Below are 16,081 nucleotides of genomic sequence, written 5' to 3'. Positions count from 1 at the left end.
AATCTTTACTGCCATCTCTTCTTTACTCGTATCTTTATGTGCAAATATTTGGCGAACTTTTCATGCGCGTGTTGCCCACTATTCCAGGCCTGTTCGACAAAGGTCCCTCTGTATTTCGCCGGTAAGTGTGAGTGACTGACTGTAGTGAGCGGCGCGTAATTTGTCGACGCTCCCTCCACATCCAGAGTTTTATTCGACGCGCTTGCGCCTCAGCGCTCACCGTCTCTGGCTGCATCCCCTCCTCACTCCACTGCCTCTCCACACACTGACTGTCCAGTCACTCCAGCACCGAGCAACAGGGTGTGTGTGTGTGCGCGCTTTCAGCTATAAAGAACTTCATTTCCATCGCTCCGGACACACATCCGCTTCTTCATCTGCCCTCCGCTGCCCTTAACAGCTGGCCACAGTAACCTGCCATGGAGAGGAAGGTAGGACATTTACAGCAACATCTTAACAATGTCATCTACTCCACTGAGCACTTATTAATCAACAGTGTTCAGTGTCCGCGGTCTGTTACCGTCCTGACGGTGTATAATCCGCCCATCTCATCACAGACAGTCAGATTAGTGCGCATGGGAGTTTTCCGACTGGATCTAGTTTATTTGGCAATGTAAAGAGCAGAAAGAGACTGTATATGAAGCCGGACAGAACACACACACACACACACACACACACACACACTGGTGCACGTGTTAATCCTGTCTCCTCCATCACTGATCTTCAGTGCTGATGAAGGGTTCTTCATTAATGCTGACTGGAGTGAGAGGTTCAGAGCAGCACACTTAAGGCTGTAGTGGAGATGTTATGAGACATCAGATGCTAAGAGCCTCAAGTACCTCTCAGCTTCAGTTGTTGGGGTTGCAAGTCTTAACTAGAAATATAAAGATGCCTTTCCTCAAAATTTACTCTTATAGTCCATGTGAGCTGAAACCAAGAAATATCAGGAATTTGAAAACGTATTTTCAAGCCTGAAGGCATGGAAACATTGAATTGAATGTAGAAATGACATTTTGATAATGCAGTCTTTGATTAAAAAAAAAAGATCTTGATAGGAAAGTTTAGAGTTAAGGGGGGGGGGGGGGGATTCGAACACGGGACGTCCGTAGTGCAACAGCTCTTTATGTCTGTGCACTGTACACAAGGCTTTCAACACCTAGTCTCTGAAATCTTTTTCAAGTAATCATAAGCAATTGGAGTCATAAAAAAATGTATATGGTGAAAAAAAAAGTGTTCAAGTGTTAATATCATGCTTGTACTGATTTGAACTCTCTGAAACAGAAAATATTTGTCGTTTCAAATACTGTATATCCTTACAGCTATAAGTTAGGCCAAGATAATAACAGTGCAGGCCTTGCCAGGAGCTTAAATCAAATATTAATGATATGCTATGAGGCAGCACATTATGATTGTGCAGAATCTGGTTGTTGTATTTGTAAGGGTGGTAACTCACATATGAACTTTGTTTCTGACTTAAATAGTTTTCTGAGTTTTCCTCCAGTGTGATCTGAAAAATGCCCAATTTCCTTGTGGTCCTGCACATACAGTACTGACTGTTTTGATGTCACTAAAATAGTTAAGATATACTGTAAAAGTAATAGTCCTATACATCTGAATGACTGCGTTTTTACAATAAATAGATGAAAGCACTTTTTACATTCTAGTTAAAAGTGTAAAAGCATATTGACATAGATGAATATGACTGGCTACATTTTTTTTAATATTTTTATTTTGTTCACTTTTATTATTTCATATATATATATATATATATATATAATATATATTAAGAGGAAAGCGTTCAGATTTTTTCTGTCCTTAATTGCATTGGGTGCATTCTGCTTTCCACTATTAGGTAACCTAGTTCTTAATATGTGCTTTTATTCCCCAGAAGGACTGATATTATGGTGCTCCATCATAATTTAGCCGTTTCTTTTACGAGTGGAGTGACCCTGAAATCAATGTCTGTTCACTCATACTGTACCAGTAAACAGCTGGAGGTTTATAGACCATTTTCTTTCAGGGGAAGGGTTCATGAGAGAAGTGTTATTTTATAAAACAGCATATATAGCATATGGCACAGATCATACAATCTAAGTTCCCTGTTGAATATATCTTATGTTTTGTTGTGATTTCAAAGTAGTATTGTGAAAAGGCATTTGTGATCACAGTGTTGAGTTGCAATTCCCTCACATTTTTGTTTTCCTCATATATCCATCTCAGATGGCTGCGGAGTAAATCAAGCTAATAATTTATTTTAATTAAGAGTAATCAGTAGTCATGCAATACACACGTTTTTGAGCTGTGGTGAGATGCATGCTGCTGGAGTGATCTCTGTAACTGCTGCATCGCTTCTGCTTGGATGCACTGCAGGATTGTACATGGCCATTGACTGTAGATAAGCTGAGCGTGCTGGAGCACTCATATAGTACATGTGGACCGATCTAACCAACACTGGTGTCTGTGAGAGCTCAGGCTGTGTTCATATGCAGTATCTAATGTTGTGTGTGAGTTTGAGAGAGTAACAGTGTGGATACTCACTGCATTCTAATCGACAAATTGATTCAACATTAGGCCATCCTTAAAAATATTTTAGTTACTTTGCAGTAACAGTAAAAAAATACAAATAAAAAGGGATGGTAGGTAGGTTTTTTTTTTTTTAAGTTTCAATGTAAAAAAAAAAAAAAAATCAGGTGAGAAGAAAAAAAAAATGAAGGTACTGTTATACTGTTTTACTTGCATCCACCGCTAGGTGTCAATGCAACCTACAAATGAGAGACCGTTTACTTTGCTTTCTTGGGTTGTCACTTTTGTGAAAAAAAATCCTGTTTGATTTGAGAGACAAGTGTTCATTGAATCAATTGTAAAAATGTCTATGTCTAAATGCATTTTATACGGTAAATAACACCAAATATAGATAAATCCACAGACAACAGGCAGGACGCATATAAAGATTCAATATATTGGTAAAGACCAATATTTCTGATGATTTATTGGCATGAAGTTTCGTGCACAATGACAAACAGGAGTGCAACATTCTAGAAAAACAATAAGCAGAGTGGACTGCCATAACAATGCAAAATATTTACTGCAGGCTTAAACATGGTAGTCAAAATCAATTTCCCTTTTTCGTTTTCGAAACTTGTGTTGGTTGGTTGGTTCATGCAATAGATTTTCGAACATAGTGACAGTCGACACGGTCATGGTTTTAGACTAGACGGGAGAAGGGATGGGAAAAGATCTGGGCACCGTTTTTCCAGAACTTTGTGCCGAGTTAAAGCGGTGTCGAGCTGTTTTAATGCATTTCTTTAGCTGTATTATGGTGCCTGAACCCGTATGACTTTGAACCGTGACCGCAAACATTTAGTTTACTGCAGCCGCAGACATCATTACCAAGCGCGGACCGTTAACTCTGACTGAGATTATGAGACCATAGACAGTAAAAGAAATGGACACAGCGACCCCATTGGAACTCAATTGAGACAAATGAAGCACATTTTTAGTGTTTTTTAGCACTTCCGTTTCTGACGCGCAGACTCAAACGAAGCTTGACGACGTCAGCAACCTGTCTGCCAGATGTAAATCCTCTAGTAGCTGTGTGTGCAAACTGCCATCGTAAATCTTGCAGAGACGGCGAGCTTGAGCGGGGAGTTCTTTGTCGTGAGTGAGCAGGAGTAAGTATTCTGATTAATTATTTTGTATAGTATTTTAAAATGTAACGCCAGTACGCCATATTAAGTTAATTGCCTGCGAGCTTCTCCTCCTGTCTGTACGGTAATGCGACAGAGAGCCGAGTAGTTATGACGCAATCGTTAGCCTATATTTTACAAAAAGTTTCTACGGGGCCATAATGTAACATAGAAGGTAATGGAGCCCTTTATACATTGTCGTGTATCTTTAGAAATAAATAATGGACAAACGGAGTCTTTAAATGCCTCAGATGTAAAGTTATTCGCTGTCAAAGTGACGCCAAAATGAATGGGAGTCAATGGGAATGCTAACGCAAGTGAAGTTCTGCTACAAGATGGCGGCACGCAGCCGACTTCAACTTCCGGTCGACTTCCTTGCCGCCTGTATGAGACGAAGCAAACGCACAGGCCACAGTGTGACATCCGTGTTAACACAGATGACGTCAAGGGTTTTTTTTTTTTTTTTATGTAGTCTTCATGTGTATGTAGGCCTATGCAATTTATGTATTTACAATACTTACTAAAATATAATTAATATTATTTGATTGCTTTTGTTTTAGTTGTTTGAAGAGTAAAAAAAAATTGGTCGGTCTTAACGCAAATTTACAACCAGAAAGTCAGTCGGACTAAAAGCAACTAAAAACTAAAAACATTTGAGTCGGTCTTAAATTGACAGGGTCGGTCGGGTTACGAGAAACAAGAATATTTTTAAGGATGGCCTTATGTCATTCAAACCCCACAGGATTATTCTCCCTTTATTTATTTATTTTATTTTAATCATGAAGCATAGAATAATTTTATTACGATCTTATCAAGCTTTGTCAACCTTATACACTACCATTTAAGTTTGTGGTCTGTAAGATTTTCATGTTTTTGTAAGAAATTATGTTCAAAATGGCTGTGTTAATTTAATGATAAATTCAGTAAACACAGTAATATTGTGATTGTGAATGTCATTTATTCCTGTGATGGCAAAGCCATTTTGTAACCATTACTTTAGTCCTCCATTTCGTTTTTTTCTCTTTACTCTCCCTTTTGATAATTTAATTGTGTCCCTGCTGAATAAAAGTATTAATTTCTTTCAAAATATGTGTTTAATTTCTCAAATGTTTGTGATTATTAATGCTTTCAGGGCAATTGTTATAACACGCACACATTTTAGCCCAATAATTAGTGTTATAACTTGTCAAAGTTTAATAGGAATATATCAGTCCACATGTATTTTACAGGGGCCATGTAAAAAAAAAAAAAAAAAAAAAAATCGATCTACTGAAAATTATTTACAATAAACAATTGAAGGCTATAAAATAGTAGGCCTATACCCATGATTCCTCAAATGTTTGAAATTGTTATTTCAGGTATATAAAAAAAACACAAAAAAACAACAGCTGAGAAAGTCAACATTTTGTTTTTCTTTTTTTGAAAGCGCAGATTCGTTTCTATAGAAGACAAAAATGAATTGGTTCTAGTAGGACAAGTTTGATACAACAAGAGAAGTTTTTGTACTGCCTGCTGTCTCTCAGCGAGACATCTGTTAAATGCTTTAACCTTTGGGGATTGTACACCGTGTGGCCAGATTAGCTTCAAAGTGCTAAGTCAGTTGTTGCAAATGAGGACAATTTTGTGGTAGGTTGTGGGACCAAGTCGCAGGTGTGTCTTTGAGCTCGGGGCCTTGTATTCTCTCTGGAAACAATTCCAGCGAGGCCCGCATCACTTAGAATGGATCACAGAAGTTTGCTTCAGTGCCCAGCAATCTTCGGAGAGTGAGAGAAATCCCATTAGTATTCAAGGACCCACTTTTTCTAGCTGTCACACCTCAAGAGCTTTTGGGAGAATTGGCTCTTTCACAAGTGAGAGTGCAGGCAGAGAGATGAAGGGATGATTATTAAATACTCGCTTTCTTTCATTCTTTTTCTTGTTCTCCTTCACTGCCTTCCTGCAGGTCTAAATGTGAGGAATTAGAATGCTGTATTCTAGAAACGCCTCATGTGTCATGCTGCCCTTTGTTCAGCTCAACAATGCTTCTTCTCATTTGTTAAGACACCTGCAGTATTTGCATTTCTGATTTATATGCGTACTTCTGCTTTATCCGAGCCTGTTCGTGTTTTTGAATTCTACCTTTTATTTGTAATTTATTTGACAAATAAATATATACAAAAATATGAATGTCATTAACAAAACATCAAACCAAATTATATTTAGAAGGCAGCACAATGTTATATTAACATTTGTCTGTTAAATATATTTTTGTTTTTTTATATTAAATGTTATATATTAATGTTATGTTTTATATTTATATATATATATATATATATATATATATATATATATATATATATATATATATATATATATATATATATAAAAAAAAAATTTTTTTTTTTTTTTCCTCAATTGTGGAGCAGTGATGGTTGTTATTAAAAACAAAAAGATTTTTTTCCTAAAAGTGGATCTTAATGTCTCTGATGTCCTGAACCAATACAACAAATACAAATAGTGTCTAATGCTTTGCAGACTTGATTTTAACTTTTTTGATGTATTATGCTAGTTAGTTAGTAATATATTGTTTTGTATACTATTTTAGTTTTACCATGGGATCAGTTGGTTAAAAGTAAACATTTCTAAAATAGCTTGGTTCTGCCTCATTTGTTTGCAGATGCCACTTGGTTTGATATTTTGCAGTCTAATAGTTCAGTGACATTCAGACCCCCCCAAATACTCCTTATTTGGCTGGACTGGAATGATCTTGAAGCATTAAGGTAAAACCAGCCTTTGTAAGTGCAGAAACTTTTTGCAAGCTCTTATGTGGGAGTTTGATTTGCTTATGTAAGAAAACATGGATTATGAATGCAACCAAAAGTCAAGCAATCAGCTTGCAAGGTTATCTTTTCTAAAATAATGTATCTGTATTTATAAAAATTCTGTTTTGTAGATCAGTAGAGTGCCTTATGTTATTCCTAACATTTTACATATACACGTTTTAACAGTGTTATGATGTTTTAATTTGCAAATGCCACATCTAAACCCAGAATACATGCTGCTCTTATGTTTGCTTTTATTGTACTTACACTGCCACTTTAATTTTCTTTCATGTAGCTCTGCAACACTCTACAATGAGATTTTAGAGACTGCTGTACCCCAGTAATCTTATATTAGTACCTCAGGACTACTTATAACTCTTAAGACTGTCTACCTTTATTGTATCTGTTACTGGCATTTATTTGTACGTAATGCTCTGTCCGTGTCTTTCTGTCTATGGTCACTGAAGTCCCTCAAAAATCTCAGTGCTCTCCAAGTATGTCTATGTCTTTTATGTCTTGTTATTGTCACTGTATGTCTGAGTCTCATCACAAGCATTTCAATGCCCAGTTTTCCCATGTGTTAACTATGCAAATGATAAATAAATGCCTCTTGACTCTTGACCACCTGCCAGCTTGGACAGTAGACAGGTTTAGTTCTTTAGTTCGGACCTTGACACATTCTTACACTGCTTTAGTCAACAATTTATACTTTTAGGGTCAGATTGCAAACCTAGAGTGACTTCCCCCCTTGTGAAAAAGAAACTCAACTGTATCGAATGCACACTTGTGTAGTACATCAAATCTTAAAACATATATAAAAAAAATACTTGCTTGCATAATGCAGTATCAAATAAAATGGAACTTAAGTGTACTTAGAGTACACTCTTAATGTTTCTTGACATACTTTTAAAAGGTTCACTTTGTAATAATGTCAAATTAAAGTTTAACTTTAAAGTTAATTTTAAATTGTTTTGATAGTTTTTGTTATTTTGAATAATAAAGTACTTCATTATAAGTTGAACCGTATAATGTTACTCAATATCACAATTGATAGATTTAATATTTGTGTTCCTGTAGCTCAATTGGTAGAGCATTGGGGGTTGGGGGTTTGATTCCCCAGGAACACGTGATGGGTAATAAATTGATAGCCTGAATGCACTGTAAGCCGCTTTGGATAAAAGCGTCTGCTAAATGCATACATTTCATTTCATTTCATTTGAAATGTATTTTAAAAATGACTAAATGTTTTTCACTGATACCAATACTACCGAAGGAAATGTTTCTTTTTTTCTTAATATTTAACCGTTATCTAAAGCCATTCAGAATTACTTAGTAATTGAGAGCTATCTATTTTAACATTTAAAGAAATAACAGTTTGTAAGAAATAACATCTAATTTAAGTGAACTTAAAACAATCTTTACATTTAACCCATTACAATAAATGTCATATTAACTGTAGGAAGAAATATACAGAAAATGAATAATGAATGAATAATCCTCTTTAGTCTTTTGTTCTTTGATTAACAGACAGCACAGCAGCTGGTTATTAGGTTATTTGGCTGCTATCACTTTAAGAGCTGCCGCTGCTGAATACGACGTAGATATGACATGCATGCTCCTATAGTTTCATTTGCACTTTATTATGAAATGATACAGGCTACAGAGCACGCTGCCATACTTGTGGATACAATTGAAGCGCGTATGCTACAAACACTATATAATGGGTGAGAGGACAGAAAATCTTGTTTGCTGACATATGGCCTGACAACATCTCGTGTCACTGTTGCTCTACTGAAGCTGCCTCTTCACCTGTACCTTTTCTGCGCTTGTTTGACTCGCGCTGTGCGCTGGGGCAAAGAGGAGTGCGCTTATGAAAAGTCTCCTTTTATGCTTTAGTGTAGTTCCTTTGCACAAAGGCTTTAAGAACTTTTCCACCTAGAAGCATAATTATAAATTGTGAAAGGTGTAAACCTTAAAACACTGCAGCTATTATTACAATGACAGCTTAAGTATTTATGGTATTTCCATTAGAAACAAAAAGCTGTGCTGTCTTCTATGAATGAAAATGCTGGGCACAGTCGAGTTCAATGCCCCTGGATGTACAGTATCACTGTCCTGCATGAAGGGTATTCAGTTACCCCCACATTGATTGGAGATATTCTGATTCCAGCCCTGGCCTTTTGTGTAATTACAGGTGAAATCTGCAGCTGCTGTGCAGTGGGCCTCAGTACTTTCTCTCTTTAAAGTCCTGGACTCCGAAGGGGCTCAACTGCGAGGCAGGGTGGTCTGTCTGAGTCTGTAGTGCAGTGTGCCGCTTCGCCTGAATACGGTGCTTTCTAGCCGTCTCTGAGACAGACTGTCTGGCTTACAGAGAGCTGACCCATTTTTATTGCAAAGGCTCAATATCCCATTTAGTGCTTCCACCCGAGTAAACAAGGGGAAGAGGGAGAGTCCGGGTCGGCTGAATGGCTTGTTATGTTAATCCATACTTTAATAGGCATCTGACACATGGAGTTGATGCCTTTAAAGCTGATTTTTGGATGTTATGTGTGTCTGTTATGCAGTCAGAGGACATGAATGTTCACCTTGGTGTTGTACTATGTAGATTTGAAAGGCGTTCTCTATAGAATGCTCAATTCGACGTTAACTGTCTCTGGCCTCATTCTGTCCATCCTGTCTCTCTGTCCACACACACTGAACGAGAATGAAGGATGTAGGTTAAAGAGTATTTGTGTATGTATATGAGGAGCAGATATGAGAGCGGGAAATAAAAAAAGCACAATATCGGTTTCATGTTCTGGTTGCATTGCATTGGTTAGATTGCATTGGTCTAGCTATATTTTCAGTCGTGTGAAATACAATACGTGCACAACATTTAACATATTTTACAATGTGTTATACACTACTGTTCAAAAGTTTAAGATCAGTAAGATTTTCAAAGTTTCTAAAAAAGTTATGGTCACCAAGACTTAGTAAAATTCATTTATTTCTGTGATGTCATAGCAGAATTTTCAGAAGCTCCAGTCTTCAACCTTATATGATTAGGTGCTAAAGAAACGTTATTTATTACCAGTGTGGGAAACAGTTGTGTTACTTAATATTTTTGTAATACCTATGATAAATGTTTTCAGCATTCTTTGATGAATAGAAATGTCAAAATGTCACTTTCGATACATTTCATCCTCCTTCGCTTTTAAAATGTATGAAGTTCTTTGGGGGAAAAAAAAGTACTGACTGGATACTTTTGATCGGTTGCGTATATCATAAGGTATCACGTTATATTAAATTAAATGAATTAAAAGGTTTTCTAGTTTAAAAAACACACTAACAGTCTAAAGAAATCTCTTAATTATTTTAAAATGTAATATTGTAAGATGTAGTCGGTTTTTTTAAATATGTAAACTACTTTTTAATTGCTTTACCTTTGTTGTTTGTCATATTTGCTGCAACTATCAGCAGCTACATAATATTACTTACAATTTAAGAGAACAGTTTGTCCTGAAACTATTGTGGACCCAAATGAGATGTGTATTCATTTTTTTTATACGAATAATAAGATGAGAACAGTTTTGTTCTTCAGAGAAATGGAAAAACTGGTCTTTCCAAGAAGACAGAGGATAGAGACATTCAGTCAAGTATAGCACAAAATCTGGCTGCCTTTAATACTTTCTGCATTTCTCTATGAAAGCATGTTCTTACAAATTAAACAATGTCTTTGTAGCAAATTTCTAGTTTTATTATTACAGGTTTACTTTGATTCTGAAATTCTTTGTTGATCTGAATATTAAATTTGCCAGATGCTCAAACTCGAGTACAAACTCAAGTACAGTTTAACACAGTCATTCTAGCACTTTCTGCACCAAATACAGGCCTAGCAAATAACTGGGCTTAGATGTTATTACTTTCACTGTAATCCAGAATCACATCAAATGTGCTCCGGTCTTTAAATGAAAAGGGTAGCTTGCTTTTATTTTCAAATCATCTGTTTGGCTTGGCTACTGACTCTTTTGCCAAGAGTGCTTTTAGTCTGAAACCGGACCACCCAGGATACAAGCTTTTGCAATATGAACATTCAGCAAGATTTTATACTTGAGGAAAGCAGAGCTGAATCAAGAAAACGGTCTTATTTTCATTGGGTTATTGTGCCGCTCGATTTACTGATGACATTTTTATCTACATGATTCAACATTTGATCTTGGATTGTTCATGCTCATTACCCCTCTTGTTTTTCCTCCTCCGTTACCTGATCAGTACATAAATCAGTGTTTCAGGAGTTAAAATGATTCCCTCTGTCTCAAACTCACTCTTTACTGCCAGCTCTAGAGATGAGAATGTGATTTCTCTGGGCTTTGATTAGTCAGTCGTTTTATTGGGAGGCGTATACAGACCTCTGCAGGAGAAACCTAAAACTGCAGCTTGAGGTCAAACTGTCCCTCAGTCTCCAACAATAGACAAAAACACACAGTCTCTCTCCTTACCCCACATGGCTCCCCCACCCCCTTCACCTCCCAGTCAATGGGACCTGAGCGTTTGGCAGAGCTGTAATGGCAAAAGGGAGACTTGGTGGGGGCTCAAAGGGGTACTAAGACCACCACATCTGTTCAGCTCTTTGATGAGATCCTTGTGTAGAACTACATCCTGAAATGGAGTGATCAAAAGTAAAATGAGGTCACTATGCCACACCAAAAAAAAAAAAAGATATATATATATATATATATATACAGATATATATATATATATATTCCCTAGTTTAAGCAGACAAAAAGAGCACCTCTCAAAGTATTTTTCTGTGCACTGTAATCCTATGTGGCTGCTGCTGGTTTCTTTTTTTAAGTCAGTATTATGTTTGTGTCACACATTACCACTTTTCTCTTCAAAGTCACCACAAAATCACTTCCCACACCATAATAGGTCATTATTATGATTTTTGGCTGACTCTAGAGTCCAGACATGCTTTCATTTTGAGTAACTGTTTCCTTTGTGGCACTCTCCCATAAAGGCTTGTGTTACACAGAGATATGTTTTGTAGTCCTCGAATTACACGGGTTTAAAATGGGGTCCGATTAAACCGTGAGGTAAAATAAGTGTTTTTACAAAATGAGACAATGCCAAAACTAGAATGAATAAATAGTGTGTTTACTGTACACCGTTCACAAGGAACTTAAAAAAACATAGTCAATCTAGAAATCCTAGGCTGTTAAAAGCAGTCTTTCAGTTTCATACCATTCCATTTGTTTGTCATGCTGCTTGCTTTATACTGGTCTACTTCCTGATTCCTGTCATGATTAATACATAATAATGTGTAAAACCATTCAAACTCAAATATATAGATATAAAATCATCTTAATATATATTGTGCATGATCAAACATCTGTCTTTGTATGACACTGTCGCAGTTTGACAGATGTCTCTGGCATCTTTTATAAACTTCCTTCTTGTTAATGCATAGTTTTGATTAATGGCCTTTAGATGATCTTTATGATTATTCAACACACAATCACATTTGTAACCAAACCTTTAGGTATTTTTCCTACTTTAGGCATTTGGTATGGATTTTATATTCCAGCTCTCCATCAGAATCATAGCATGAATACTGATATTGATTTAATAACTTTGGAGTTTTCAGCCAGACAATGTGGTCATAGTTTTTGTGATTCACAGGTTGTAGCCGGTTGTTTGTCAGTTATGTCCTTGTTAGGGCAGTTTCTCTACATCTGTGTAAACCTTAAGGTTTCTGCAACACCGAATTCTTGATTAAACAGCATATTTTAGTGTTGTTTTCAAATGTCAAAACACACTGCCTTCAGTGTAACAAAATATCAGGGAAAATTTAATTTAGTTTGTCAATCAAGTTCCTAATGCGGTATTTAACAATTAGACACCTTTTTATTTCAACACAACCCTTCAGGGTTTTTTTTTCTGGTTTTTGCATGATTAACTGTTGAGTGTTATTAAAAAACATTTTTAAAAATCCATGTCTTGACAGATGTTCCTAATTTGAATGCTAATACGAAAAGGTTTTTTCAGCTGTCATTTACACATTACCACACAATGAAATTTGTCATTTAAAATACTTCATTAATAACTTTGCATTCACTGCTCTTTTAGAGTTTAGTAAAGTGAAATCAAGGAGGATGGGAGACGACTTGTGGCTGGGATGGTGTTTTGTGCTATGCCTCCTCCACAAAGACCTGCAATTAGTGACAATTTCACATTTATTTAACAATTTTAATTTAAAGAATATTGATTAATTAACTTTTTTTTGTTTGTTTTGGAAAAAGAAAAATTAAGAACCAAAAAAACAGCCAACAATTATGTTAGAGGTCAAACAAATAAGGGTTTTTCAGTGCTCAGTTTTTTAATTATTACCCTCAGTTTTAAATGTGTATATAAATAAGCCGAACCTTAAAGTGGGGTGACATTTTAGCACCTTGACATGTTATTATAAACCTCAGAGACTTTCTTCAAAATATACTCTGTTATGTTCCACAGAATAAAAACTCATACAGGTTTGGAACAATGTAAAGGTGTGTAAATGATGACAGATTTTTCATTTTTAGGAGAATTATCTTTGAAATAATTTTGCAATGTGTTCAAATAGATGTGTGAAACATGACATTAAATAAAAAATTAGTTACGTCAATCAGTGTTTGAAAGTGAAGTTTGGCTGAAACATTTTAATAATTTGTAGGGAAAATAGACTGCTTAAAAGGCTGAATAATAACTAAACGACTATGTAATTCCATGCCAATGACCCCAGTTAAAATACCTCCTAGAAACAATACTTATAGTAATGTAAACTTTGGAAAATATGGTTAATATTTGTAATAGCTGGATTGATTATTCCCATGCTCTACTCACACAGTGACAGAGTAACTGGTTTAATATTATTAGCACTGAGAAAGTAACAGGTATCACTTATGTGCTCTCTGTGCATAGAAATAGCTCAGACAGTTTTATAAAGAAGTAAAGCTGGATGGTAGAGAATATTTTGATAATATTTACTTTAATTGATGCCGTTAGTTCATAGGTTAGAAGATATGGGGAAAATCATCCACGTGGACGTTTGAGGAACTGACTCATAATGAGCAAGGAAATGAGACGACCACTGAATCAGAATCAAACTCCGATTCGGATTTATTGCCAAGTATGTTTACACACACACAAAGGAATTTGTCTTGGTGAAGCTTCCAGCACACACACACCAAAAAGAAAATAAATCCGTAAAACTCAGATAATAAATCTGGGTTATGCTCAACAGACTTCCTATTCTGACCTCGGCGCTTTAAATAAGTTGAAAGTAGATTACCATAAAAGTCCATAGATTTCACCCTCAGTTCATACTGCTGCTAATGCTTTCTCCAACAAGCAGATGCCATAAGTCCTGTTTTCTGCTTTGGTCAGGTGATATTTGACATATACCCCATAAAACTAGTTAATCAACATATGAGGAGTTCAGATGTAAAAGCCTCTAAGTGCCATATTAAATTTTCTTCTAAAATGTGCATTTTCATCAGGCTTCTATGTAGGTTCAGTAATTTCACTTTAATGGCAAAGAACTCTTTTTTTTTTTTCATGTGAGGAAAAAAAAAACACTGAGCATAAATATATAGGAAAATTTCAATTTTTTTTTTTGCTTATGAACTCTTCATATGTACACATTAGACAAGATAGACTAAATATGTATGTACAAAATAATCTTGATAAATAAAAGTATAGTGTATTTGATATATATATATATATATATATACTTTAATATTTAATAACTTTTTTTTTTTTTTTTTTTTTTTTTGCACAATGGGAAGATCCTGGAGTTATTTTTTTACTGGCACATACACTGAACAAAATTATCAATGCATCATTTTTTGCCCCCATTTTTCATGAGCTGAACTCAAAGATCGAGGACTTTTTCTATGTACACAAAAGGCCTATTTCTCTCAAATATTGTTCAAAAATCTGTCTAAATCTGTGTTAGTGAGCACTTCTCCTTTGCCGAGATAATTCATCCACCTCATAGGTGTGGCATATCAAGATGCTGATTAGACAGCATGATTCTTGCACAGGTGTGCCTTAGGCTGGCCACAATAAAAGACATCTCTAAAAATGTGCAGTTTTATCATGCAGCCCAATGACCCAGATGTTGGAAGTTTTGAGGGAGCGTGCAATTGGTTTGCTGACTGCAGGAATGTCCACTAGAGCTGTTGCCCGTGAATTGAATGTTCATTTCTCTACCAAAAGCTGTCTCCAAAGGCGTTTCAGAGAATTTGGCAGTACATCCAACTAGTCTCACAACCACAGACCACATGTAACCACACCAGCCCAGGTCCTCCACATCCAGCATCTTCACCTCCAAGATAGTCTGAGACCAGCCACCCGGACAGCTGCTGCAACAATCGGTTTGCATAACCAAATAATTTCTGCAAAAAACGGTCAGAAATCATCTCAGGAAAGCTCATCTGCTTGCTCGTCGTCCTCATCAGGGTCACAACCTGACTGCAGTTCATCATTGTAACTGACTTAAGTGGAAAAACCCTTGCATTCAATAATGTCTGGCACTTTGGAGAGGTGTTCTCTTCACGGATGGATCCTGGTTTTCACTGTACAGGGCAGATGGCAGACAGCGTGTATGGCATCGTGTGGGTGTGCGGTTTGCTGATGTCAACGTTGTGGATTGTCGATTGCCCATGGTGCACTGGGGTTATGGTGTGGACAACGAACACAGGTGCGTTTTATACAGTGACGAGATCCTGAGGCCCATTGTTGTGCCATTCATCCACAATCATCACCTCAAGTTTGCAAGGATCTGTACACAATTCCTGGAAGCTGAAAACATCCCAGTTCTTGCATGGCCAGCATACTCACCGGACATGTCACCCATTGAGCATGTTTGGGATGCTCTGGATCGCGTATACGACAGCGTGTTCCAGTTCTTCGCAAAGCCATTGTAGACGAGTGGACCAACATTCACACAGGCCACAATCAAAAACCTCATCAACTCTATACAAAGGAGATGTGTTGCACTGCTTGAGGCAAATGGTGGTCACACCAGATACTGACTGGTTTTCGACCCCCCCCCCCCCCCCCCCTCGATCCACCGATCCCCCGATCCCCCAATACAGTAAAACTGCACATTTTAGAGATGTCTTTTATTGTGGCCAGCCTAAGGCACACCTGTGCAATAATCATGCTGTCTAATCAGCATCTTGATATGCCACACCTATGAGGTGGATGAATTATCTCTGCAAAGAAGTGCTCAACAACACAGATTTAGACAGATTTGTAAACAATATTTGAGAGAAATAGGCCTTTTGTGTACATAGAAAAGGTCTCAGATCTTTGACTTGAGCTCATGAAAAATGAGGGCAAAAACAAAGGTGTTGTGTTTATAATTTTGTTCAGTGTATTTTTAACAGCATAATCCATTAATACAGCTACATTTATCAGACATAAATTGAAGATCAGGAAATTATTAAAGGTATTAGTATTTAGTTGTGACAGACAGCAAATGAAGAAGCTCAAGATGACGGGTATAGTAAAAAAAAAATCGGCCTTCAGTGCTCTTCGAGCCTGTTTTATTTCCACCTCAATCGAAACCCA

General features: G+C 36.6%; 1 protein-coding gene across 2 annotated transcripts in view; it reads left to right on the top strand.

The window, feature by feature from the left end:
* The first annotated feature begins 168 nt into the window (after positions 1-168).
* smarcd3b (SWI/SNF related, matrix associated, actin dependent regulator of chromatin, subfamily d, member 3b) overlaps positions 169-16,081 on the top strand; it is a 36,211-nt gene continuing 20,298 nt past the window's right edge. The window contains exon 1 of one of the 2 annotated variants that reach the window (XM_052561691.1): positions 169-428. In XM_052561691.1, the coding sequence (XP_052417651.1) occupies positions 417-428 (12 nt within the window). In that variant the 5' untranslated portion in view covers positions 169-416. The remainder of the gene's footprint in view (positions 429-16,081) is intronic. The other variant, XM_052561693.1, reaches the window with a different exon arrangement.

The sequence above is a fragment of the Carassius gibelio genome, chromosome B7, assembly GCF_023724105.1.
Source record: "Carassius gibelio isolate Cgi1373 ecotype wild population from Czech Republic chromosome B7, carGib1.2-hapl.c, whole genome shotgun sequence".
Classification (NCBI taxonomy): domain Eukaryota; kingdom Metazoa; phylum Chordata; class Actinopteri; order Cypriniformes; family Cyprinidae; genus Carassius; species Carassius gibelio.
Note: the sequence above shows the minus strand (reverse complement) of the source record. Positions and strands in the feature narration are given on the sequence as shown.